This window comes from Mustelus asterias, chromosome 6 (assembly GCF_964213995.1).
Source record: "Mustelus asterias chromosome 6, sMusAst1.hap1.1, whole genome shotgun sequence".
Classification (NCBI taxonomy): Eukaryota; Metazoa; Chordata; class Chondrichthyes; order Carcharhiniformes; family Triakidae; genus Mustelus; species Mustelus asterias.
Genome location: NC_135806.1, coordinates 77,971,931 through 77,998,092, shown reverse-complemented (window position 1 = coordinate 77,998,092; position 26,162 = coordinate 77,971,931). Strand labels below are relative to the sequence as shown.

At 43.9% G+C, this 26,162-nt stretch overlaps 1 protein-coding gene across 4 annotated transcripts in view; it reads left to right on the top strand.

The window, feature by feature from the left end:
- Window positions 1–25,450, top strand: part of sncaip (synuclein, alpha interacting protein) — a 145,026-nt gene extending 119,576 nt beyond the window's left edge. For all 4 annotated transcript variants that reach the window (XM_078214598.1, XM_078214601.1, XM_078214599.1 and 1 more), the window contains 4 exons: window positions 14,432–14,557; window positions 16,744–16,913; window positions 19,791–19,880; window positions 24,189–25,450. In XM_078214598.1, coding sequence (XP_078070724.1) covers window positions 14,432–14,557; window positions 16,744–16,913; window positions 19,791–19,880; window positions 24,189–25,281 — 1,479 coding nt within the window. In that variant the 3' untranslated portion in view covers window positions 25,282–25,450. The remainder of the gene's footprint in view (window positions 1–14,431; window positions 14,558–16,743; window positions 16,914–19,790; window positions 19,881–24,188) is intronic.
- The last annotated feature ends 712 nt before the right edge of the window (window positions 25,451–26,162 follow it).

Genomic DNA, 26,162 nt, shown 5'->3' with positions numbered 1-26,162 from the left:
AATTGGCCGACATGCGATTCTCCTGGCCCGCTGCGCTAAAACAATTAGTGCAGTGGGATGGGAGAATCGCCCCATTTGCCTCCAAAGTGGCTTCTGTGGGCTCAGTACATTTATAATGATGGCTGTGACGGACTCAATTTTGGTGAAGGCACATGCAGGGATTGTCCATCAGAGTAGGCAAATTGTGACATCAGTCAGCATATATCACATAATTGTTACAGTGCAGAACGAGACCCTTCAGTCCATTGTGTTTGTAGCGGCTCTCGAAATGCAACATTGGGGGGAATTTTACCATTTTGAGTCGAAGTGCCAGATCTGGGCGTCAAATAGATCCGCGCCTGGAATCCTCTTTGCCGCACGCCCATACACGTTTTACCCGGCTCCGGCCCGATCCGTGCTGTGTGCGGGGCTTAGCGCTGGCGGACCGATCGGAGCTCTGAACTGCGCATGCGCAGTTCAAAAAAAATCTGACAACGTGCCCGGGCGCGAAAAAAAAGGCAGAAAGCGGAGAGAGCGGCTCTCTGACATTCATCCTCTGGTGGGGGGGGGGCTGACTGATCATCCCCTGGGTGGGGGGGAGGAGAGGGGGTGAGACCGATCATCCCCTGGGGGGGGGGAGGAGAGGGGGTGTGACGTATCATCCCCTGGGAAGGTGGGGGGGGGGGGGGTGTGACATATCATCCTCTGGTCGAGGGAGGTTCCGCTGCCTGTTTGCGGCCGATACCTCCTGGCACCATCACTGGTACACTACCAGCCACAGATTACTCTTCCCTGCAGGTGCGAGAGAGCGGGAGAGATGGCTGTGGCTGGTAGTGAACCAGTGATGGTGCCAGGAAGGATCGGCCGCAGACACGCAGCGGAACCCCCCTCGACCAGAGGATGAGTCGCCACACCCCCTCTCCTCCACACCCCCCACCCCCACCCACCGCAGGGGATGATACGTCACACCCCCTCTCCTCCTCCCACCCCCTCCCCATCCCGACCAGAGGATGACCTGGGTCAGAGAGCCGTTGCAGTCTCTGACCCCGCTCTTCGGAGGCTGCAGCGGCGAGTTCAGACTTTTATTTTGCAGGTCGGTAACAGCACGGATGCGGATTGGGCCAGAAGATAGTAAAGTGGGATTTGGTGGTAGAGTTGGGCTCGCGGTTCATTAAGTCGATTTAAATGCATGCAAATGCATTTAAATCGGCGGGCCGCCCGATTCGGGCGCAGACCGGACCCGCGCCCAAATCGGGTGTCGGTAAAGCCGCGATCTGCTCGGAATCGGGTGCAGATCGCGGTATAGGCCCGACCCCCAACTTTACCGCGATTTGGTAAAATCAGGCCCATTGATTTGACCCTAGTTATGTCATTTTAGAATTCAAAGCTCTAACTAATCTAACTAATGCCTTTTCTTAACCATGCACAGCTGAATATACATTCAGCAATAGGAAGACTTCCCACCAGCACCAGTGCTATTTAAAGAGATCATCAGCTTTATTCAGATTCATTACTGACTTTTTTTTATTGGTTCATGGGATCTGGGCATCACTGATTCAGCCAACATTTATTGCCCATCCTAAATTGCCCTTGAGAAGGTGGTAGTATGCTGCCCTCTTGAATTGATGTATTCCATGTGTGGCAGGTACGCCCACAGTGCTGTTGATTTCTGCTGGCTCGTACTGTGACTGTAGGAATGTTTGGTGATTGCCAGAGTTATTTAAATTTGCTGAAGATGGTGTGCCACATGCACACATGGTTTCTTTACAAGTCACTTGCTGCAAGATTGCATGTATAAGTTTGTATCCCCCTTAAACTACAACATGAGAAGCAGAATGAGCAGAAGTGACACAGCAGAACAAGCTGTTTGAAAAGGGAGAATGGAGTGTCAGGGGGTAGGTTTGTGGAGAAGGATTATGTTTCAGACCTGCCCCAGCCAACATGCAGCACCCCTTTAATTGGTGCCAGCTGGCTTTAACTCGTGCTAGCCTCTTATAGTTTTGTGCCTACTGCTGGCAGCTGTTCAACAATGTGCTTAGCATTGATTGCATGTTGCAATCATTTAACTGAACAAGTAACACAAAGATTGCATGCTTATTAGACACACTGGGCATGGATGAATTGTACATCATGATGCTTGAGCTGCTTTTTGGATGCAACTGAGTTTTGCAACTTATTTTTGGCAAGACGTGTAAGAGATTCCAGGATGGCATGTTGCCTCCCTGGTGCCAGGGTCCAGGATGTCTCTGAACGGGCAGAAAGCATTCTGAAGGGAGAGGGTGAACAGCCAGAGGTCGTGGTGCACATTGGTATGAACGACATAGGCAGGAAGAGTGATGAGGTCCTGCAGCAGCAGTTTAGGGAGTTAGGTAGAAATTTAAAAAGCAGGACCTCTAGGGTTGTAATCTTAGGATTACTCCTTGTGCGACATGCCAGTGAGGCTAAAATTGGAAGATAGTACAGTTCAACAGCTGGTGTAGGAGGAAGGGTTTCAGATATCTGGACTATTGGGATCTCTTCCGGGGAAGGTGGGACCTGTACAGGGATGGGTTGCATCTAAACTGGAAGGGTATAAATATTCTGGCCGATAGGTTTGCTAGTGTCACACGGGAGGATTTAAACCAGTTTGGCAGGGGGGTGGGAATCAAAGCAAAGGTGAATTAACTGAAGGGGAACCAGGGAGTGGGGCCAATAAGACTCAGAGAACAAGCAGGCAGCTTGTCAAAGAGGGTCTGGTGGACTGAAGTGCATTTGTTTCAATGCAAGAACTGTAACAGGAAGGCAGATGAACTTAGAGCTTGGATTAGTACTTGGAACTATGACATTGTTGCCATTACAGAGACTTGGTTAAGGGAAGGACAGGATTGGCAGCTTAACGTTCCAGAATGCAGATGTTTCAGGTGGAATGGGGGGGATGTAAAAGGGGTGGGGGAGTTGCACTACTGGTTAATGAGAATATCACAGCTGTACTGCGGGAGCACACCTCAGAGGGCTCATACAGCAAGGCAATATGGGTAGAGCTCAAGAATAGGAAGGGTGTAGTCAAAATGTTGGAGGTTTACTATAGGCCACCCAACTGCCAGTGGAGATAGAGGAAGAAATATGTAGGCAGATTTTGGCAAGGTGTAAAAGTAACAGGGTTGTTGTGGTGGGAGATTTTAACTTCCTCTATATTGATTGGGACTCACTTAGTGCTTGAGGCATGGATGGGGCAGAGTTTGTAAGGAGCATCTAGGAGGGCTTCTTGAAACAGTATGTAGATAGCCCAACTAGGGAAGGGACCTGGTATTGGGGAATGAGCCCGGCCAGGTGGTCGACGTTTCAGTAGGGTAGCAGTTCGGGAACAGTGACCACAATTCCATAAGCTTTAAGGTGCTGTTGGATAAAGATAAGTGTAGTACTCATGTTAAGGTGCTAAATTGGGGGAAGGCTAATTACAACAATATTAGGCAGGAACTGAAGAATGTAGACTGAGGGCAGATGTTTGAGGGCAAATCAACATCTGGCATGTGGGAGGCTTTCAAGTGTAAGTTGATAGGGATTCAGGACCAGCACATTCCTGTAAGGATGAAGGATAAGTATGGCAAGTTTTGGGAACCTTGGATAACGAGAGATATTATGAGCCGAGTCAAAAAGAAAAAGGAAGCATTTGTCAAGTCCCAAGGCTTCTTATACATATGTAAAGAGCAAGAGGGTAGCCAGGGAGAGGGTTGGCCCACTCAAAGACAGAGGACGGAATCTATGCATGGAGCCAGAGGAAATGGGTGAGGTATTAAATGAGTACTTTGCGTCAGTATTCACCAAAGAGAAGGGGTTGGTGGATGATGAGTCTGGGAAAGGGTGTGTAGATGGTTTGAGTCATGTTGAGATCAAAAAGGAGGAGGTATTGGGGTTTTTGAGAAACGTCAAGGTAGACAAGTCCCCAGGGCCTGATGGGATGTACCCCAGAATACTGAGAGGGGCAAGAGAAGAAATTGCTGGGGCCTAGAGAGAAATCTTTGTATCCTCACTGGCTACAGGGGAGGTCACAGTAAGAAGTTTAACAACACCAGGTTAAAGTCCAACAGGTTTATTTGGTAGCAAAAGCCACACAAGCTTTCGAGGCTCTGAGCCCCTTCTTCAGGTGAGTGGGAATTCTGTTCACAAACAGAACTTATAAGACACAGACTCAATTTACATGAATAATGGTTGGAATGCGAATACTTACAACTAATCCAGTCTTTAAGAAACAAAACAATGGGAGTGGAGAGAGCATCAAGACAGGCTAAAAAGATGTGTATTGTCTCCAGACAAGACAGCCAGTGAAACTCTGCAGGTCCACGCAACTGTGGGAGTTACAAATAGTGTGACATAAATTCTGATTCTAGGATCGCATGATAAAGACTCAGGAGGAAAAAAGCAGAAATATTTATGTGAAATAGTGTGACATAAACCCAATATCCCGGTTGAGGCCGTCCTTGTGTGTGCGGAACAAGGACGGCCTCAACCGGGATATTGGGTTTATGTCACACTATTTCACATAAATATTTCTGCTTTTTTCCTCCTGAGTCTTTATCATGCGATCCTAGAATCAGAATTTATGTCACACTATTTGTAACTCCCACAGTTGCGTGGACCTGCAGAGTTTCACTGGCTGTCTTGTCTGGAGACAATACACATCTTTTTAGCCTGTCTTGATGCTCTCTCCACTCCCATTGTTTTGTTTCTTAAAGACTGGATTAGTTGTAAGTATTCGCATTCCAACCATTATTCATGTAAATTGAGTCTGTGTCTTATAAGTTCTGTTTGTGAACAGAATTCCCACTCACCTGAAGAAGGGGCTCAGAGCCTCGAAAGCTTGTGTGGCTTTTGCTACCAAATAAACCTGTTGGACTTTAACCTGGTGTTGTTAAACTTCTTACTGTGTTTACCCCAGTCCAACGCCGGCATCTCCACATCATGACAGGGGAGGTCCCAGAGGATTAGAGAATAGCTAATGGCGTTCCTTTGTTTAAGAAGGGTAGCAAGAATAATCCAGGTAATTACAGGCTGGTGAGCCTTTCGTCAGTGGTAGGGAAATTATGAGAGAGGATTCTTCGAGACAGGATTTACTCCCACTTGGAAATAAGTGGACTTATTAGCGCAAGGCAAAATTTGTGTAGGGGAGGTCGTGTCTCACTAACTTGATTGAGTTTTTCAAAGAAGTGACGAAGATGATTGATGAGGGTAGGGCAGTGGATGTTGTCTACGTGGACTTCAGTAAGGCCATTGACAAGGTCCTTCATGGCAAACTGGTGCAGAAGGTGAAGCCGCACGGGATCAGAGGTGAGCTGGAAGTTGGATACAGAACTGGCTCAGTCATAGAAGACAGTGGGTAGCAGTGGAAGGGTGCATTTCTGAATGGAGGGCTGTGACAAGTGGCGTTTAGGCAAGAATTAGGGGGTATCAGTTGGGAACAGAAACTGTCAGGGAAAGGAACTAATGAAAAGTGGAACTTTTTCAAGGAACAAATACTGGGTGTCCTTGATAGGTATGTCCCTGTCAGGCAGGGAGGAAATGGCCGAGTGAGGGAACCATGGTTCACGAAAGAGGTGGAATGCCTTGTGAAAAGGAAGAGGGAAGCTTATGTAGGGATGAGGAAACAAGGTTCAGATGGCTCGATTGAGGGTTACAAGTTAGCAAGGAATGAGCTGAAAAAGGGGCTTAGGAGAGCTAGGAGGGGACATGAGAAGTCCTTGGCGGGTCGGATAAAGGAAAACCCCAAGGCTTTTTATTCTTATGTGAGGAATAAAAGAATGACCAGGGTGAGGTTAGGGCCGGTCAAGGACAGTGGTGGGAACTTGTGTATGGAGTCAGTAGAGATAGGCGAGGTGATGAATGAATACTTTTCTTCAGTGTTCACCAAGAAGAGGGGCCATGTTTTTGAGGAAGAGAAGGTGTTACAGGCTAATAGGCTAGAGGAAATAGATGTTCGGAGGGAGGATGTCCTGTCAGTTTTGAAGAAACTGAAGGTCGATAAGTCCCCTGGACCTGATGAAATGTATCCTAGGATTCTTTGGGAGGCAAGGGATGAGATTGCAGAGCCTTTGGCTTTGATCTTTGGGTCCTTGCTGTCCACTGGGATAGTGCCAGAGGACTGGAGAATGGCGAATGTTGTTCCTCTGTTTAAGAAAGGGAATAGAAGTGACCCTGGTAATTATAGACCGGTTAGTCTTACTTCGGTGGTTGGTAAATTGATGGAAAAGGTCCTTAGGGATGGGATTTACGACCATTTAGAAAGATGCGGATTAATCCGGGATAGTCAGCACGGATTCGTGAAGGGCAAGTCGTGCCTCACAAATTTGATAGAATTTTTTGAGGAGGTAATTAAGTGTGTTGATGAAGGTAGGGCAGTTGATGTCATATACATGGATTTTAGTAAGGCGTTTGATAAGGTCCCCCATGGTCGGCTTATGATGAAAGTGAGGAGGTATGGGATAGAGGGAAAGTTGGCCGATTGGATAGGTAACTGGCTGTCTGATCGAAGTAAGAAGTTTAACAACACCAGGTTAAAGTCCAACAGGTTTATTTGGTAGCAAAAGCCACACAAGCTTTCGGAGCTTCAAGCCCCTTCTTCAGGTGAGTGGGAATTCTGTTCACAAACAGAGCATATAAAGACACAAACTCAATTTACATGAATAATGGTTGGAATGCCGGCATCTCCACATCATGTCTGATCGAAGACAGAGGGTGGTGGTGGATTGAAAATTTTCAGATTGGAGGCAGGTTGCTAGCGGAGTGCCACAGGGATCAGTGCTTGGTCCTCTGCTCTTTGTGATTTTTATTAATGACTTAGAGGAGGGGGCTGAAGGGTGGATCAGTAAATTTGCTGATGACACCAAGATTGGTGGAGTAATGGATGAGGTGGAGGGCTGTTGTAGGCTGCAAAGAGACATAGATAGGATGCAAAGCTGGGCTGAAAAATGGCAAATGGAGTTTAACCCTGATAAATGTGAGGTGATTCATTTTGGTAGGACTAATTTAAATGTGGATTACAGGGTCAAAGGTAGGGTTCTGAAGACTGTGGAGGAAGAGAGAGATCTTGGGGTCCATATCCACAGATCTCTAAAGGTTGCCACTCAAGTGGATAGAGCTGTGAAGAAGGCCTATAGTGTGTTAGCTTTTATTAACAGGGGGTTTGAGTTTAAGAGCCGTGGGGTTATGCTGCAACTGTACAGGACCTTGGTGAGACCACATTTGGAATATTGTGTGCAGTTCTGGTCACCTCACTATAAGAAGGATGTGGAAGCGCTGGAAAGAGTGCAGAGGAGATTTACCAGGATGCTGCCTGGTTTGGAGGGTAGGTCTTATGTGGAAAGGTTGAGGGAGCTGGGGCTGTTCTCTCTGGAGCGGCGGAGGCTGAGGGGAGACTTAATAGAGGTTTATAAAATGATGAAGGGGATAGATAGAGTGAACGTTCAAAGACTATTTCCTCGGGTGGATGGAGCTATTACAAGGGGGCATAACTATAGGGTTTGTGGTGGGAGATATAGGAAGGATATCAGAGGTAGGTTCTTTACGCAGAGAGTGGTTGGGGTGTGGAATGGACTGCCTGCAGTGATAGTGGAGTCAGACACTTTAGGAACATTTAAGCGGTTATTGGATAGGCACATGGAGCACACCAGGATGATAGGGAGTGGGATAGCTTGATCTTGGTTTCAGATAAAGCTCGGCACAACATCGTGGGCCGAAGGGCCGGTTCTGTGCTGTACTGTTCTATGTTCCTCAGGGATCAGTGCTGGGACCTTTGCTGTTTGTAATATATATAAATGATTTGGAGGAAAATGTAACTGGTTTGATTAGTAAGTTTGCGGACGACACAGAGATTGGTGGATTTGTGGATAGCGATGAGGACCATCAGAGGATACAGCAAGATATAGATCGGTTAGAGACTTGGGCGGAGAGATGGCAGAAGGAGTTTAATCCGGACAAATGCGAGGTAATGCATTTTGGAAGGTCGAATACTGATAGGAAATATACAGTAAATGGCAGAACCCTTAAGAGTAGTGATAGGCAGAGGGATCTGGGCATACTGGTACAGATCACTGAAAGTGGCAATGCAGGTGGAGAAGGTAGTCAAGAAGGCATATGGTATGCTTGCTTTCATTGGCCTGGGCATTGCGTTTAAAAATTGGCAAGTCATGTTGCAGCTTTATAGAACCTTAGTTAGGCTGCACATGGAATATAGTGTTCAATTTTGGTCGCCACACTACCAGAAGGATATGGAGGTTTTGGAGAGGGTACAGAAAATATTTACCAGGATGTTGCCCAGTATGGAGGGCATTAGCTATGAGGAAAGGTTGGAGAAACTTGGTTTTTTGTCACTGGAGCGACGGAGGTTGAGGGGCAACCTGATAGAAGTCTACAAGATTATGAGGGGCGTGGACAGAGTGGATAGTCAGAAGCTTTTTCCCAGGGTGGAAGAGTCAATTACTGAGGAGCATAGGTTTAAGGTGCGAGGGGTCAGGTTTAAAGGAGATGTACGAGGCAAGTTTTTTACACAGAGGGTGGTGGGTGCCTGGAACTCACTGCCAGGGGAGGTAGTGGAAGCAGATATGATAGTGACTTTTAAGGGGTGCCTTGATAAATACATGAATAGGACGGGAATGGAGGAATATGGCCCCCGGAAGGGTAAGGGGCTTTTGTTCAGTCGGGCAGCATGGTCGGTGCCGACTTGGAGGGCCGTAGGGCCTGTTCCTGTGCTGTAATTTTCTTTGTAAGTCATAAATGTCACTCAAATCAAGATTATATTTCCATTCTCTTGACATCCACTGCTTCATTATTACTTTAGACCCACGACTGGCAAGATTCTTGGATCCACAATTTTGATGCCTCCGTGTTTAACTCCAAGTGTGCTGTAATTATTTACACTCTCTGCTCCATTCTATGGTAACCTCTGGCCCAAAATCTCTTGCATATTATCCTTTATTGAACTTTATTTAGAGAGGAACCATAGAACATTACAGCGCAGTACAGGCCCTTCGGCCCTCGATGTTGCGCCGACCAGTGAAACCAATCTGAAGCCCATCTAACCTACACTATTCCAATATCATCCATATGTTTATCCAATGACCATTTAAATGCTCTTAATGTTGGCGAGTCCACTACTGCTGCAGGCAGGGCATTCCACGCCCTTACTACTCTCTAAGAACCTACCTCTGACATCTGTCCTATATCTATCACCCCTCAATTTGAAGCTATGTCCCCTCGTGCTAGCTATCACCATCCGAGGAAAAAGGCTCTCACTATCCACCCTATCTAATCCTCTGATCACCTTGTATGCCTCTATTAAGTTACCTTTTAACCTTCTTCTCTCTAACGAAAACAACCTCAAGTCCCTCAGCCTTTCCTCATAAGACCTTCCCACCATACCAGGCAACATCCTAGTAAATCTCCTCTGCACCCTTTCCAATGCTTCCACATCCTTCCTATAATGCGGCGACCAGAACTGTACACAATACTCCAAGTGCAGCCGCACCGTACAGCTGCAACATGACCTCATGGCTTCGAAACTCAATCCCTCTACCAATAAAAGCTAACACTCCATACGCCTTCTTAACAACCCTATCAACCTGGGTGCCAACTTTCAGGGACCTATGCACACGGACACCGAGATCTCTCTGTTCATCCACACTACCAACTATCTTACCATTAGCCCAGTACTCTGTAATCCTGTTACTCCTTCCAAAGTGAATCACCTCATACTTTTCCACATTGAACTCCATTTGCCACCTCTCAGCCCAGCTCTACAGCTTATGTATGTCCCTCTGTAACTTGCAACAACCTTCTGCACTGTTCACAACTCCACCGACTTTAGTGTCATCCGCAAATTTACTAACCCATCCTTCTACGCCCTCATCCAGGTCATTTATAAAAATGACAAACAGCAGTGGCCCCAAAACAGATCCTTGCGGTACACCACTAGTAACTGAACTCCAGGATGAACATTTCCCATCAACCGCCATCCTCTGTCTTCTTACAGCTAGCCAATTCCTGATCCAAACTGCAAAATCACCCTCAATCCCATGCCTCCATATCTTCTGCAATAGCTTACCATGGGGGAACCTTATCAAATGCTTTACTGAAGTCCAGATACACCACATCAACTGCTTTACCCTCATCCACCTCTTTGGTCACTTTCTCAAAGAACTCAATAAGGTTTGTGAGGCACGACCTAACCTTCACAAAACCGTGTTGACTATCCCTAATCAAATTATTCCTTTCTAGATGATTATAAATCCTGTCTCGTATAATTCTTTCCAAAACTTTGCCCACAACTGAGGTAAGGCTCACTGGTCTATAATTACCAGGGTTGTCTCTTCTCTCCTTGAACAAGGGAACAACATTTGCTATCCTCCAGTCTTCTGGCACTATTCCTGTAGACAATGACGACATAAAGATCAAAACCAAAGGCTCTGCAATCTCCTCCCTAGCCTCCCAGAGAATCCTGGGATAAATCCCATCCGGCCCAGGGGACTTATCTATTTTCACATTTTCCAGAATTGCTAACACCTCCTCCTTATTAACCTGAATCCCGTCTAGTCCAATAGCCTGTATCTCAGTATTCTCCTCGACAATATTGTCTTTTTCCTGCGTGAATACTGACGAAAAATATTCATTTAGCGCCTCTCCTAACTCTTCAGGCTCCACGTACAACTTCCCACTACTGTCCTTGACTGGCCCTAATCTTACCCTAGTCATTCTTTTATTCCTGACATACCTATAGAAGGCTTTAGGGTTTTCCTTGATCCTACCTGCCAAAGACTTCTCATGTCCCCTCCTGACTCTTCTTAACTCTCTCTTTAGGACCTTCCTGGCTAACTTGTAACTCTCAAGCGCCCTAACTGAGCCTTCACATCTCATCTTTACATAAGTCTCCTTCTTCCTCTTCACAAGAGATTCAACTTCTTTGGTAAACCACGGTTCCCTCACTCGACCACTTCCTCCCTGCCTGACAGGTACATACTTATCAAGGACACCCAGTAGCTGTTCCTTGAACAAGCTCCACATTTCAATTGTGCCTATCCCCTGCAGTTTCCTTCCCCAACCTATGCCAGCTAAATCTCGCCTAATCGCATCATAATTTCCTTTCCCCCAGCTATAACTCTTGCCCTTCAGCATATACCTATTCCTTTCCACCGCTAAAGTAAACCTAACCGAATTGTGGTCACTATCACCAAAGTGCTCCCCTACCTCCAAATCTAACACCTGGTCTGGTTCATTACCCAGTACCAAATCCAATGTGGCCTCGCCTCTTGTTGGCCTATCTACATACTGTGTCAGGAAACCCTCCTGCACACGCTGGACAAAAACTGACCCATCTAAAGTACTCGAACTATAGCTTTTCCAGTCAATATTTGCAAAGTTAAAGTCCCCCATAACAACTACCCTGTTACTTTCATTCCTATCCAGAATCATCTTTGCAATCCTTTCCTCTACATCTCTGGAACTTTTCAGAGGCCTATAGAAAACTCCCAACAGGGTGACCTCTCCTTTCCTGTTTCTTGAACCAATACCCTGTTCCCCTGGCTACTTCTATTGGCTTCCCGTTTCCTCATTATTTTACGTTTCCACCATTTATGAAAATTAACATTGTTACTTAATTATTGATCCTCTTTTGATTTGTAACAATAGAATTGTTTGCATACTTCATGAACCAAAGATAGACCTAATTGCACCTAATACAACTTTCTAATGTCTTCCTATCATCAGATACAAATAGTGTCTTTTAAAATGTTACAGTTTGAAATGTGATTAATTGAGTACTTTAGAGGGGTCGGTTTTTGTCCAGTGTGTGCAGGAAGGCTTCCTGACGCAGTATGTAGATAGACCAACAAGAGGCGAGGCCACATTGGATTTGGTACTGGGTAATGAACCAGACCAGGTGTTAGATTTGGAGGTAGGTGAGCACTTTGGTGACAGTGACCACAATTCGATTACGTTTACTTTAGCAATGGAAAAGGATAGGTATATACCAAAGGGCAAGAGTTATAGCTGGGGGAAAAGAAATTATGATGCGATTAGGCGAGATTTAGCTGGCATAGGTTGGGGAAGGAAACTGCAGGGGATGGGCACAATTGTAATGTGGAACTTGTTCAAGGAACAGCTACTACGCGTCCTTGATAAATATGTACCTGTCAGGCAGGGAGGAAGCAGACGTGTGAGGGAACCGTGGTTTACTAAGGAGGTTGAATCTCTTGTGAAGAGGAAGAAGGAGACTTATGTTAAGATGAGACGTGAAGGCTCAGTTAGGGCGCTTGAGAGTTACAAGTTAGCCAGGAAGGACCTAAAGAAAGAGTTAAGAAGAGCCAGGAGGGTCATGAGAAGTCTTTGGGGGATGGATCAAGGAAAACCCTAAAGCTTTCTATAGGTATGTCAGGAGTAAAAGAATGACTAGGGTAAGATTAGGGCCAGTCAAGGACAGTAGTGGGAAGTTATGCGTGGAGTCTGAAGAGATAGAAGAGGCACTAAATGAATATTTTTCATCGGTATTCACACTGGAGAGGGACAGTGTTGTTGAGGGGAGTACTGAGATGCAGGCTGTTGGACTGGATGGGATTGATGTTCATAAGGAGGAGGTGTTAGCAATTCTGGAAAGGGTAAAAATAGATAAGTCCCCTGGGCCGGATGGGATTTATCCTAGGGTTCTCTGGGAGGCTAGAGAGGAGATTGCAGAGCCTTTGGCTTTGATGTTTGGGTCGTCATTGTCTACAGGAACAGTGCCAGAAGACTGGAGGATAGCAAATGTTGTCCCCTTGTTCAAGAAGGGGAGTAGGGACAACCCTGGTAATTATAGACCGGTGAGCCTTACTCCTGTTGTGGGCAAAGTATTGGAAAGGATTATAAGAGATAGGATTTATAATCACCTGGAAAGGAATAATTTGATTCGGGATAGTCAGCACAGTTTTGTGAAGGGTAGGTCGTGCGTCACAAACCTTATTGAGTTCTTTGAGAAGGTGACCAAAGAGGTGGATGAGGGTAAAGCGGTTGATGTGGTGTATATGGATTTCAGCAAAGCGTTTGATAAGGTTCCCCATGGTAAGCTTTTGCGGAAAATACGGACACATGGGATTGAGGGTGATTTAGTGGTTTGGATCAGGAATTGGCTAGCTGTAAGAAAACAAAGGGTGGTGGTTGATGGGAAATATTCATCCTGGAGTTCAGTTACTAGTGGTGTACCGCAAGGATCTGTTTTGGGGCCACTGCTGTTTGTCATTTTTATTAATGACTTGGATGAGGGCGTGGAAGGATGGATTAGTAAATTTGCGGATGACAAGTCAGTGGAGTTGTGGACAGTGCGGAGGGAAGTGGCAGGTTACAGAGGGACATAGATAAGCTGCAGAGCTGGGCTGAGAGGTGGCAAATGGAGTTTAATGCGGAAAAATGTGAGGTGATTCACTTTGGAAGGAGTAACAGGAATACAGAGTACTGGGCTAATGGTAAGATACTTGGTAGTGTGGATGAACAGAGGGATCTGGATGTCCATGTGCATAGATCCCTGAAATTTGGCACCCAGGTTGATAGGGTTGTTAAGAAGGCGTACGGTGTGTTAGCTTTTATTGGTAGAGGGATTGAGTTTCGGAGCCAGGAGATCATGCTGCAACTGTACAAAACTCTGGTGCGGCCGCATTTGGAGTATTGCGTACAGTTCTGGTCGCCGTATTATAGGAAAGATGTGGAAGTGTTGGAAAGGGTGCAGAGGAGATTTACCAGGATGTTGCCTGGTATGGTGGGAAAATCGTATGAGGAAAGGCTGAGGGGCTTGAGGTTGTTTTCGTTAGAGAGAAGAAGGTTAAGAGGTGACTTAATAGAGGCATACAAGATGATCAGAGGATTAGATAGGGTGGATAGTGAGAGCCGTTTTCCTCGGATGGTGTTGGCTAGCACGAGGGGTCATAGCTTTAAATTGAGGGGTGAGAGATATAGGACAGATGTTAGAGGTAGGTTCTTGACTCAGAGAGTAGTAAGGGCGTGGAATGCCCTGCCTGCAGCAGTGGTGGACTCGTCAACGTTGAGAGCGTTCAAGTGGTTATTGGATAAACATATGGATGATATTGGATTAGTGTAGATTAGAGGGGCTTTAGATTGGTACCACTGGTCGGCGCAACACCGAGGGCCGAAGGGCCTGTACTGCGCTGTAATGTTCTATGTTCTAAGTCCTTAATTATTGGCAGCCAAAGCTGCCCGATAGTGAGTTTTTGTACTATTCCAGCAGTTCTGCAATATAATTTAACAACTCAGTATTCTAATGCTGTGGCAGATTTTCATTTTAAAGATTAAGTCATTTGGTATGTATTGATTCATGTTTAATGCTTGTATGGAAAATGTGCCATTTTGAGTGCTGAAATATTTGGCATTCTTCAGGGGTGGTTGTAGTATTGTGATTATTGACACTTGTATTCTGAAATTGTTACAATGTTTTCTTTTCCCCTAGGAAAAGGTTCTTCTGTGGCTTCTACAGTATATGCAGGAACAAGGAATATCTTTAGATGAGGTTGATCAGTACGGAAACACTGCAGCTCATGTCGCTACCCAACATGGTCATCTGACTTGCCTTCAGGTATGGCGCATTGATTTAGGATAAACATGGTTTTGTCAGACTTTGAAAAAGATACGTATATTTTCCATGTATTATTTTATTTACTTGCAGCTTGCAATAAAGAATTTGAGTGAGTGTTACAGTGGATTTGAATGCAGTCCTTTCATCTGAGTATCTTGGGTTTGAAACATCCAGATTAATAACATAAAATTCTTCTCTTTTTGCCAATCATAAGTGCCCTGCATGAAATGTTTGGGTTTTGTATAGTCAGGAGTCCCAATGCTCAGCTCTCACACTGCAGAGGAGCTGTATGTTTTGCTACATTCCCACAATTGATAAGTTGTAGCAACGTATCTGAATTCAATAATGGCATGTTATTGAAGCCTGTCCTTCAAAAATGGTTTAGGCTCATGACAGCAATGACAGATGGGCCAATAGGTGTATTCAACATGCCACCTACCCATTTTCCACCTTAAGTTAAAGTCGACATTCTGCTGGTCAAATTGGACAGATCAACTGAGGGATCTATTTTTTTGCAATACGAGATGATCCAGTGCAGTATCAAAAGGCACAGGGAGGGATTCTCCCATTTTGAGACTTTGTGCAGTGGTGGGGGCTCAGATGACACCTCTGTCACTGACCAGAATAGTGGGATCCCATGCCAGATCCTGCGCTTTGACCCTCATTAATTACACACAAGTGGACTCCCCTCCAACTATCCTGGTGGCCTGGCAGCTGATTCATTCGTCCCCTCAGTTGATGGGTTCGAAGGTTCCAGTGCCATATTTAAATACCAGTTCCAGCACACTCATATCACTCTCTCCATCCCACCTGTCTTCAACAGACTGTGCAGGATGCCCGCAACCCAGAGGGAAAAGGCTAGCAGCCTCATGAAGAAGTCTGTTTCTAATTCAGCGACCCTCCCTCCCTCCTCCTCCCATCCCAAGGCCCTCATCTGCAAGGCATCCATGCCCAACCTGGACTTCCATCGCATCTGGAGTCTTCATTCATCCCCTTCCAGTAAACTGTGGTATCTCTTTGACTCCTTTGTTTGTGAACTTTTCCTGCAGCCTTTTTAAGGGCCCAACTTCTCTTCTCTTGGTCTTCCCACTGCCTTCTATTTTTCGTCATTCTCATCTACTTCCTTACCCCTCTGCATGCCATCACCAGCCCACCACTCTCTTCCCCCCCCCCCCATCCTTTGCTCAGCCATCCTTCCACATTGCCCCTGCCCCCCTTGCCTTTGTTAGGCCATATCCCCTCCCCGCCCAACTCACCATGGAGACATCTCACACTACCTCCCCTCCACTAATCAATGTTTGGACTTCTTTGTAATAGCAGTATGAGTCCTGCACCAAAGTTCTGTCCAGATAAATACTGCTGCGTGGGACCTGGGGAAAGGAGACCCCTATACTCCCCAACCCCAAGCGCAGTACTGATCTGACTCAGTGACACTGGAGGGTCCATGGGTCCAGAAGCACCGAGCTGATCTTGGAACCAGTCTGCCCCTCAGAGTGGTGCACAGCGCATCGGGAGCAGAGTAGTACTATGGCAGAAAGTCTTTGTTGCACTCATTCCTAAATCTCTGACAAGCTGACAACCACATTGTATACGCCACTCATTAGCAATTGGCTTTGACGCCAGTGTAAATCACCGCTGGTGTGATGCAGTATTGAAAGACCTGACAGGATTCAGCAAGCAGCTGTTTTACTGAGTCTTCATGAGATGCAAATGATGTTTGCGCCAGATGCCAGCAAGAAGAGCGAACCATCACTGGGAGAATTACATTGTGCTTTTACACTGGCGGGTTTCCTTTTTGGCTCCTGCCAGATTCACCGCGCCTGCCCGTCACTAAACCAGTTGCAGTCTGGTTGGTAGAATTCTGCCCATAAGATCCAGGTATTCTTGTACCAGTCATATAATTAGTACCTCTATATTTGAAACAATAAAGACAAAAAAAGGACAGAATCAGAAATCTCAAGATCACATTTACTTTTATGTATCTATTTTGTTTTAAGTGGTTAAAGTACAAATGGTTGTATGTGATGTATTGAAACTATGAAGTCTTATAAGTGGAAATAGATCTTTTTATTCCTTGATTTTCTTCTGCCTTTCTTCAGAATGTTGGGACAGAAGTTTAAATGATTAAGTGTTCAAAATTGGATTTTTTTTCTACTTTTGATTTGTACTTTTGTTTACTTTCTTAGACTTTAGTCGAATATGGAGCAAACGTGACAATACAGAACCAAGATGGAGAGAAGCCTTCCCAGAGTGCAGAGCGACATGGACACACCACCTGTTCACGTTATCTGGTGGTTGTGGAAACCTGCATGTCTCTAGCATCACAGGTGGTGAAGCTAACAAAGCAACTAAAGGAGTAAGTCATAAATGCTACAAAAATAATACAGAGAAGTAAAAGTAGAAAATGCTGGAAATACTCAGCAGATCTGGTAACTAGCTTGTGGAGGGGAATAGAGTTAATGACATAACCATTCTGCTAAAAGGTCATTGACCTGAAATATCAGATGCTGCCAGACCTGCTGAGTATTTCCAGCATTTAATGGTTTTAATTCAGTTTCAAAGCATTCACAGTATTTTAGAATTAGTTTAGTTTAGAAAGAGGACCAAAAGTACAACGTATCAAATTAATAATTGGTATAGTAGGATATACATTCAGCATTGGAAAATAGCATTCTCCATTCAGAATAAAGACAGAAAATGCTGGAAGACTGCCTGAACCAGGGTTTCCCAGTTTTTTTCTGTTTTTATTTCAGATTTCCTGCTTCCGCAGTACCTTGCATAGTCTCTCAATTTAGAGCTTTGATACCATTCTAACCGATTTTAAATAGACTTGGAGCTATGCAGTTTACTTAGTTTCCATTAATTCTTTATATTATAGATGTTAAATTTGTAAATTATATGTTTCTACTTCATTACTGCAAATTGACTGATATAAAATCAGTAGTAAATTATGCCTGTCTGAAAAGCATTGTCTATTGCTTACATTTTGATCAGTATGTGCATATTGCAAGTAAACTGTTGCAGTAATATGATACAAGTACCTAACATTGTAAATGTACAACCATTTTATTTCTTGGGTTGCACTGTAAAATTAGAGTCAGTTATTTACAGATGATACAAAGTTGGATGGGAGGGTGAGCTGTGAGGAGGATGCAGAGATGCTTCAGCGTGATTTGGACACGCAGAGTGTGCGGGCATATGCATAACAGATGCAGTATAATGTGGATAAATGTGAGGTTATCCACTTTGGTGGCATTAATAGGAAGACAGATTATTACTTGAATGGGTGTAAATTAAGAGAGGTGGATACTCAACGAGCCCTTGGTGTCCTCATGCATCAGTCACGGAAAGTAAGTGCGCAGGTACAGCGGGCAGTAAAGAAGGCAAATGGTATGTTGACCTTCATAGTGAGAGGATTTGAGTATGGGATAGGGATGTTTTGCTGCAATCGTATAGGGTGTTGTTGAGGCCACACCTGGAGCAGTGTGTGCAGTTTTGGTGGCCTTGTCTGAGGAAGGATGTCCTTGCTATAGGGGGAGTACAGTAAAGGTTTACCAGACTGATTCGTGAGATGGCAGATATGTCATATGAGGAGAGACTAAGTCGGTTAACAGGGTAGATTCAGAAAGAATGTTTCCAATGGTGAAGGAGTCCAGAACTAGGGGTCATAGTTTGATGATAAGGGGTTAACCTTTTAGAACTGAGGTGAAGAGAAATTTCTTCACCCAAAGGGTGGTGAATGTGTGGAATTCACTACCACAGAAAGTAGTTGAGGCCAAAACGTTGAATAATTTCAAGAAGAAATTAGATCTAGTTCTTGGGGCTAAATGGACCAAGGGATATGGGGAGAAGGGGGGGTTCAGGATATTGAATGTGATGATCAGCCATGATTAAAATGAATGGTGGAACAGGCTCAAAGGGCTGAATGGCCTACTCCTGTTTCTAGTTTCTATTTCATTGTAGCAATAGTCCGAAATATTTATTTTAATTTAGCTGGCTTATACAACATCTTGGTCAGGCTACAATACAGTATAAGCAGATTTTGATGTATTAACATATGAAGGGAGAAGAATCAATCATTTACTCATCCTGAATATTGCCACTTACATTGTCAAGTTATTTTAAAGCTGACGGGAGCGATTCTCCCAAAAATATTCGAAGTGTCGAATTCACGTAAAAACTGGAGTAAATCCCGCTGCTTTGTTCAGCGGGACTTTTAAAATGAATCTCACCCACTCTGTACATTGCAGAGTGCCTCAGCGTGAATCACGCTGAAATTCAGTGGGCAGGGCCTATTCCCACTGGTGAGGCCGACAGCATAGCGCTGAGCGGGCCATTGCACATGTGCCAATCTGTCAACGCTAAGATCGTGCGTGCACTGTGGCCCCACTGTCAGCCTCCCGATTGCTGGTAGCTCAATTGCTGGCCAGCCCCGTGACCCCTCATCGCTGGCCCTCTGACCCCACCATAGCCTGATCGCTGGCCCCTCGGGATGTGTCCAGGCCAGCCTCAACCCCTGCCCCCAGCCCGCCTTGATTTCAGTTCCTGGCCTGCTAATGATATTTAAAATAGATTTATATGCCAATTTACATAATTTATTTCTGGCCCAGAGCTGACGGCACCAGAAATCCAGCTGCTGGAGACACGCAGCAGCCATGGTGCCCAGCGGGGAGCCTGCAAAATGGCCTCCGTTTGAGTCTCCCAGGCTCCTGCGCTACAAAAGCAGCACAGCAGGCTGGGAGAATCGCCCCAGACATGTCCTCCAGGGGTTCTCATTCATCTGTATGGAAGATCTGTGCAGTTTCTGTGGGAGGTAATCACTACACTTATGGTTGCTGCACTTATTTAAAATGCTTGGTAAATGAGTAATAGCTGTTCCACCCGAGTGTCCTGCTCTTCATTCCAGGCTCATCTTCTGTGGTGGCCAACTTAGACCATACATACATAGAAATCCTGAAGTAATACTTCACCAGATGTGACCATATTTACAGCTCTTACCAGATGTGTACTGACTTTTCACATATATGTTTTAAAAATACTGGAGATTTTGAGCCATACATCCATCCGGAAGTATAAAATTTTCATATGCATATCTGTATTGATTATAATGCAATAATCATTCATTATTTATACTTTATTCTGCTATAAATATAAATCATTATTCAAATAATTAAGTATAACTTGATAGCAAAGACACAATCCTGTGTGTTTATATGGCTGTCTCTCCACACAGGCAAACAGCAGAGCAAGTCAGCTTGCAAAACCAACTTCAGCATTTCCTACAAGACCAGATGACGGAACGATCAGACCCTCAATCTTCGAGGTACCAACATGATTATATATAAGCTTGCTATTTTATTTTTCTTCTATTGACACGTTATAGGCCTGAATAGCTATTGACAGGATTTTGATAAACTGAAAATGAAAGTGTGCTGCTTTCTTGGTAACCTTAGCATAATTTCAGGTGTAGATTCGGACGGATGTAGAGCACAGAGGGCATGAAATCTGACATTGTGCTGGATTTTACTGGAGAGTGTACTGCTGACCACATACACCACCCTGCCCCAGCCAAAAGATCCGTCAAAAAGCAACTGATGAATAAAAAGTCGTAGCAATCACTCATGGGCGGGGCCCAGATACACAAAAAGCACTCCCCTGGAGATAGTACCCCCACTTTCTTCCTGTCCTCCAAGAATGGGATGCCCATACCAACTGTGTTATGATGTGGACAGTGTAATGTTGGCATAATTATTTATAATATATTATTTATAATATGGAATAATTATTTATTGACATATGGTGGGCAGGCTGCCGATATCATCACCTAGCCATCTCTTCCATAAACACTCCCAGCATGGGAGGGGGACATACATTCCAGCCCATTGTGTGCAAGTGAAATTTATTTGTACACAAGCTTTTAAAAGCGAATGTCACAATAAAGTTACAAACATTCTGATAGCTTTTGGAAAACTATAAGGAGTTTCTCAACTCTTCAGCTGCAGTTGCAAAGTCTGAAAAGACAGGTTACTAAGAGATGGGTAAAAATGAATGGAAAGGAATTCACCTATAGGCATAAGTCTGCTGAAAGTAAGGAAAATTGGGGAGCCCTTTTAGAACCTAAGTTGCTGGAATAAGCCTGCCTTGCCAATGTAACATCGTGAAACCCACCCCTTTGATTTTTTAACACTAAGTCCTTAACAACATGGCAGAGGAAGCTGCCGTTGAGGCCAGTGGCTTCCACGCTGCTTTCCCCACCTGCTGCCACACCTTGCAAAGATCTGAGAGAGTTCCATCCTATATGTTGCCCTTGCTAATTAAGTGATTGGGATAGCTTTGTCTTTTTATTTTCAGTCTTCTATTTCTTCTGGTACAGCCCTTTTATCCATCAATACTCTACATTTTTCTCTCTTTTTTGCAGTTTGTTAATTTGCCCATTCGTTAGGGATAGAATCATGGTACATATCTTTACAATTAGTCAGAGCTGTGATTGTCAAAACCAGTTTGAAAAAACTAACTCCCATCTACATAGTGACTTTCATAACCTCAGGATGTCCAAAAGCAGAATTAAGTACTTTTGAAGTGTAGTGAAATCTGGAGGGGCAATTTTCCAACCTTGCCGCGCCTGGCACAGATCGCGCGGATCCTGGAAAATAGTGTACGGGTCTAAAAATTGGTTCTGTGCCCAGCGCCAAACAGTTTGCAATGGTCCCAGTCCCTTTCTAATGGTACGAACGGGGTTGAACCCAGAAAGGGCGCAAGGCTGATTAGTGTATTTAAAGCAGCATTTAAATATGCATATGTTCGACCTGACTCTCCCAGCCATTGAAGCCCCTAGGTGGTCAGGGACATGGCTGGGAAATGCCCATCAGGCAGTGCCTACCTGGCACCCTGGCAGTGCACACTGGACACCCTGACAGTGCTAATTGGGTACTTCTAGTGTGCCAGGGCAGTGCCAAGGAGGTGAGGCCTGAGTGGGGCTATGATGGAGGGGGCCTGAATGGGGGCTATACAGGGGGTGTTGTGCACGGGTGGATCATGAAGGGGGTCATGATGTGCGGCCAGTTCGAGGGCATTTTGGGGAACCCATCGGGAGGGCCTCAATATCGGTCACCCCTGTTGAAGATGAGGTGGGGGAACAAGCCACCGATGAGTAGGGGATGGGAGGGGGTCTCTCAGTGCACTGCGAGATCGGGGCCCTATTGCAAAATGGCACCTGCGCACTCTGCAGCCAGGCTCACCAGTGTGTTTAGCACCCTCCCCCTCCCAGTGTTCGCAACCCACCACTCTCCCAAAAAGTGTCTGATAGTGCAACAATTGCAATGCGGAGCCGCATGACGGACCAGCATGGTTAGCACCAGTATTCTCGCCGTTATGACACTTAGTTTTTTTGGGGGAAAGTTCTGCCCCTAGTGGCCAATTTGCACACAGCAAGCTTCACAGCCTCCAGTGAGTTATTTTCTTTTAGTGTTCATTGAGGGACAAATATTGGCTGGGACACCAGGAGAACTCCCCTCCTCTTTTTCAAATAGTGCTGTGGGATATTTTACATTTTATTACTTTCTCAAAGTTACAAAGCCAATGCGCAGAGCAGATAGGGCAAGCCCTTAATCCATCTCCTTGCTTGCTCCAAAACCACTTCAAATTCAATCCAATTCATTGTCCCCCACAACAGAGACATAAAGATCCAAGCTGACAAGAACAGGTATTGCGTGTGATCCTACATTTGATCTTAGCCAAAAGGCTGTATCCACTTGATCGGGACCTCAATTACATGGCTCATCATGAAAGACTGCATCTGTGCAGCACTCCCTCAGTATTGCCCTGAGGTGTCAATTTACCTTATGAATTTCAGTTTCTAAATTGAGGCTTGAACCTACAATCTTCTCACCAGGTTGAGAATGCTACCGCTGAGTCAAGGTTAACACTTAAATACAGTAAAGATATATGTTAAAATAATCGATTTGCGTTTCAGAAATTCTTTGCATGCAAATATTTAGGGAATTAGTTAATTTTAGAGTTGCAAATTATGTATTTCAATTCCATGTAGAGGCTCTCTTGCTCAACTGATTACTGTGTAGCTCTGCAACATAGACTGGGAAAACTTTAAGTTTGATTTCCTTTTGTGTTGAATTTGCTGATATCCCTGGGGCAGCAGCAAAAGCAAAAAATCAGCTTCGGGCAGCTGGCTGACAAAGAAGTTGTTCTAGTTATTCCAAATCCATCTGATGCCCCAAGCAACTCCTCTCCCCACCCCTAATGTAATGCTGTAGTCTTTATCTGAGCTTGGGATGGAGTGAACATGATAGCTGTCATTAAGAGACCATGATAGGTGAATGTCCTTGTATTTTAAAATCAATTTCATGGTACAAGATTTTTTAAAATCCGAAGTTGAGCATTGGTAAAACAATTTCTGAGAGAAAACTCTTATGGATATTTATCCTGGAGTATTCAGTAAATTAAAACCCTGATAAAGTTTTCAAAAGGCACTTCTTATAAACCTGTAGTATCTCCATTTGGACCTGCTAACTATTATCTTGACTCCTTCATCAATAAACATTGTGCTACGACACATTCATTTTCAGCAAGACAGAATAATGCATCTAAGTTATATCCTGGCAAAAAAAACCTGAATAATTCAATTCCCAAGTAAACAGAGAGCCAACTTTGGACTCAACCACATTAATATCTGACTGTAGGCATGCTTTACCATTGATCAAGTTTCTTCCATTAGCTTCATATTTCTTTTTATAATCCTGTATTTTCTAACCATGAAAAAGATACTATTCTCAGTGCACATCAGTGGCATAGACCAAATCTTTTTCTTTTTAATGGGCTGTATTTTTAGAAGCAATTTTAATATTTAACTGTTTTTTGGCATGCAAGGTAGGTACCAAATCACTAACACTGTTGGGAAACATAAATCCAGTGATAGCTTAAAAAATAGCCTTTACTTGAAGGGACAGAGTGCTGTATTCTAAAAGTATTTGCTCAGCCAGATTAATGAGACCTTGACTTTCTTGTAACTTTCCAACTATTGTGTTCTTTTTTGCTACATCTGTACAAATAATGTAATGCAGTTTTGAATGGTGGGACTATTATTCTCTATAATCAAGGGAGTTGGGAACATTTGTTCACTGAATAAATTCAAAAAATAAACCATGTAAAGAAAGAGTACTCTTGAGGATTACTCCACACCATCTGTTACCATTCAGGTGGGAGACTGGGATAATCTGGAGCAGTGGATTTTCTGCAATAGACATTTGTGCTGCTCTGATATTATCTCATGGAAACGGCAAGTCACACTTTGGTGAAGTACTTCTCATCCACTCTATCTCTCAGGTTACCCAGGAACTCTTTAAAAATCACTGAAAAAGTGGAAAATAGTGTTGAAAAACTGACTCAACCTTATGGTTGTTTGTGAGAAACATGCTCTCGCAGGCTGACCAGCTATTTCTATTAATGTTGCAATTTTAAAATAACTTTAGCATTTTAAAGATGAAATTGGTTAAATATTAGCTCAACAAGACAGTTTGAAAACTTTTGGAAATGTATAGTACAGTGCTAAGAACCCATCTTTAATTCATTCCTTTGTATCCTGTGTTTTGTTTTTGTTATTTTCGACTATAACCAGTTCCTCTACACCATCTGAAAACAACAATAAGAAGAAAATTCAGACATCCTGTGAACAAAAGATGACTGGCATAACTGCAAATGGGAATGCATCTACTTGCAACGCTGAAATCAAACCAAAGACTGCCAAAAAGGGATTGCTGAAACAAAAAGGTGATGAAGCAGACAAAATTCTCCGCCAACTCTTAGGAGAAGAAATTTCTGGAAATGTGTGCACACAAGAAAAACTTTCCTTGGAATTTCAAGATGGGCAGGAGGCAAGTGTTGTAACAGGGTCTGCAAGGAAAGTCCTGAGAGACAAAAGGGAACTGAAACTGACCAGACTGAGATATTCTCAGAGATCCTCTAGTGAGTCAGACACTGACTCCTGTATCAGTGAAGATCAGAAGAACACTCCCATTAAAAGAGCTGACAAACCACGACCAGAGCCCATTGTTGAAAAGGAGGAATACACTCCAAAAGTACACTTCATGATTAAAAAGCATGCCTCAGCAGTGGGGAGAATGTTTCCCTTTTCCCTTAAAACCTCTGGTACATCAGAGGAACAGAGCTATTCTCCTACTGCTGAAAGCAATGATAAAGTTCCTGACTGTCAGAATCAGATAAGAAGTCCAGTCAGGACCCAATCTATTGAGGAACATTTTCTGCCTTGTGCTGACAATACTACCACACAAAAAACTACTAACAGTCCTAAAAGTGCTCTTAAGTCACCATCTTCAAAAAGTAGAACAGCTCAGAATTTAAAACTGAGAGTGACTTTTGAGGAGCCTGTTGTGGAAATTGAACAAACAGTTTGTGAAATAGGTAACAGGAAGGGCACAGAAAGTGAAGGAACATTACCAAAGTCTCCATCTAGTTTAGAAATGGGTGAACCATTGAAGAGATATGTTGGACAGTTTCGACCACCAGTGGAATCAATAAACAATAACCAGAACAACAATAATCCACAAGCTATCCATTTACCCATGACATCCGCCTCAAACTTACCACTGAATTCCACAGCAAGGAAACCTGGAGGTTCAAAAGGAAGTTTAGTAACTCCCACAAAAGATAATACCAAGATAATGAGTGTGGTAAAATGTACTAAACAATAATACCAAGACAGTGAGTGTGGTAAATCTACTAAACAATCCATTTTTTAGTTTTTTGATGCATACTAAAAATCTAATCTAACATTTTAAAAATGCAGAATAGTACCAAATTTAATTATATGTACATTTGTATAGAAGAAACTTAGCTGAATAAATTTAAAAATATTTTTGACTGTTCTTTCTACATGTTTTTTTTAAAGAAAAGGTCCTAATGTAAACTAAAAAGAAATAGATAATAGTTTTTAAAACACTTGCAAATATGCTGTGATTTGTTTCTGCATTATAAATTTTCAGGTATTTCAGAATATAAGTGTAGAGTAGGGGAGTGAGAGATGAATGGTTATGAGATTGATGTTCTGTATTAAATCAATTGTACTACTAAAATTAGATAAACTAGAAAATCTTATTGCTTTGATTTCTCCCTTGTGCCAATTTTCTTCCCTATTTTTATGGCATTAATATCTTGGTCAAGTAAGCATTCTTCATGTGTAAGGTAGAGAATATTTGTCTGCAAACTGACTGTGATCCCATCCTTACCTGTACCCAGTTGTGAGATAGAAGTTGAGAGCAGGAGCTGAATATCATTTTGTCCCCTATCAACCTAACATGGGGCCGGATTCTCCAACCTTGCCCGCACCCAGGATTCTCTGGTCCCGCTGCAAAGTGCCAAATTCTCCATTCTCACTGGCAGTGGCAGCAGGGCACGAACAGCTGGAGAATTCTGGCTATGATGTTTTTGACAAAAATTACCAAGTACAATTGCACCTTGGCTTATATCAACCTTGTTCATTTGAGTGAGCTATTCAATGCCTTATCTAGCTGAACCACTGAAGGAGCTCAGAAAAGATAGCTTTTTAGGAACTGTGTAAAGGAGTGGCACGGAA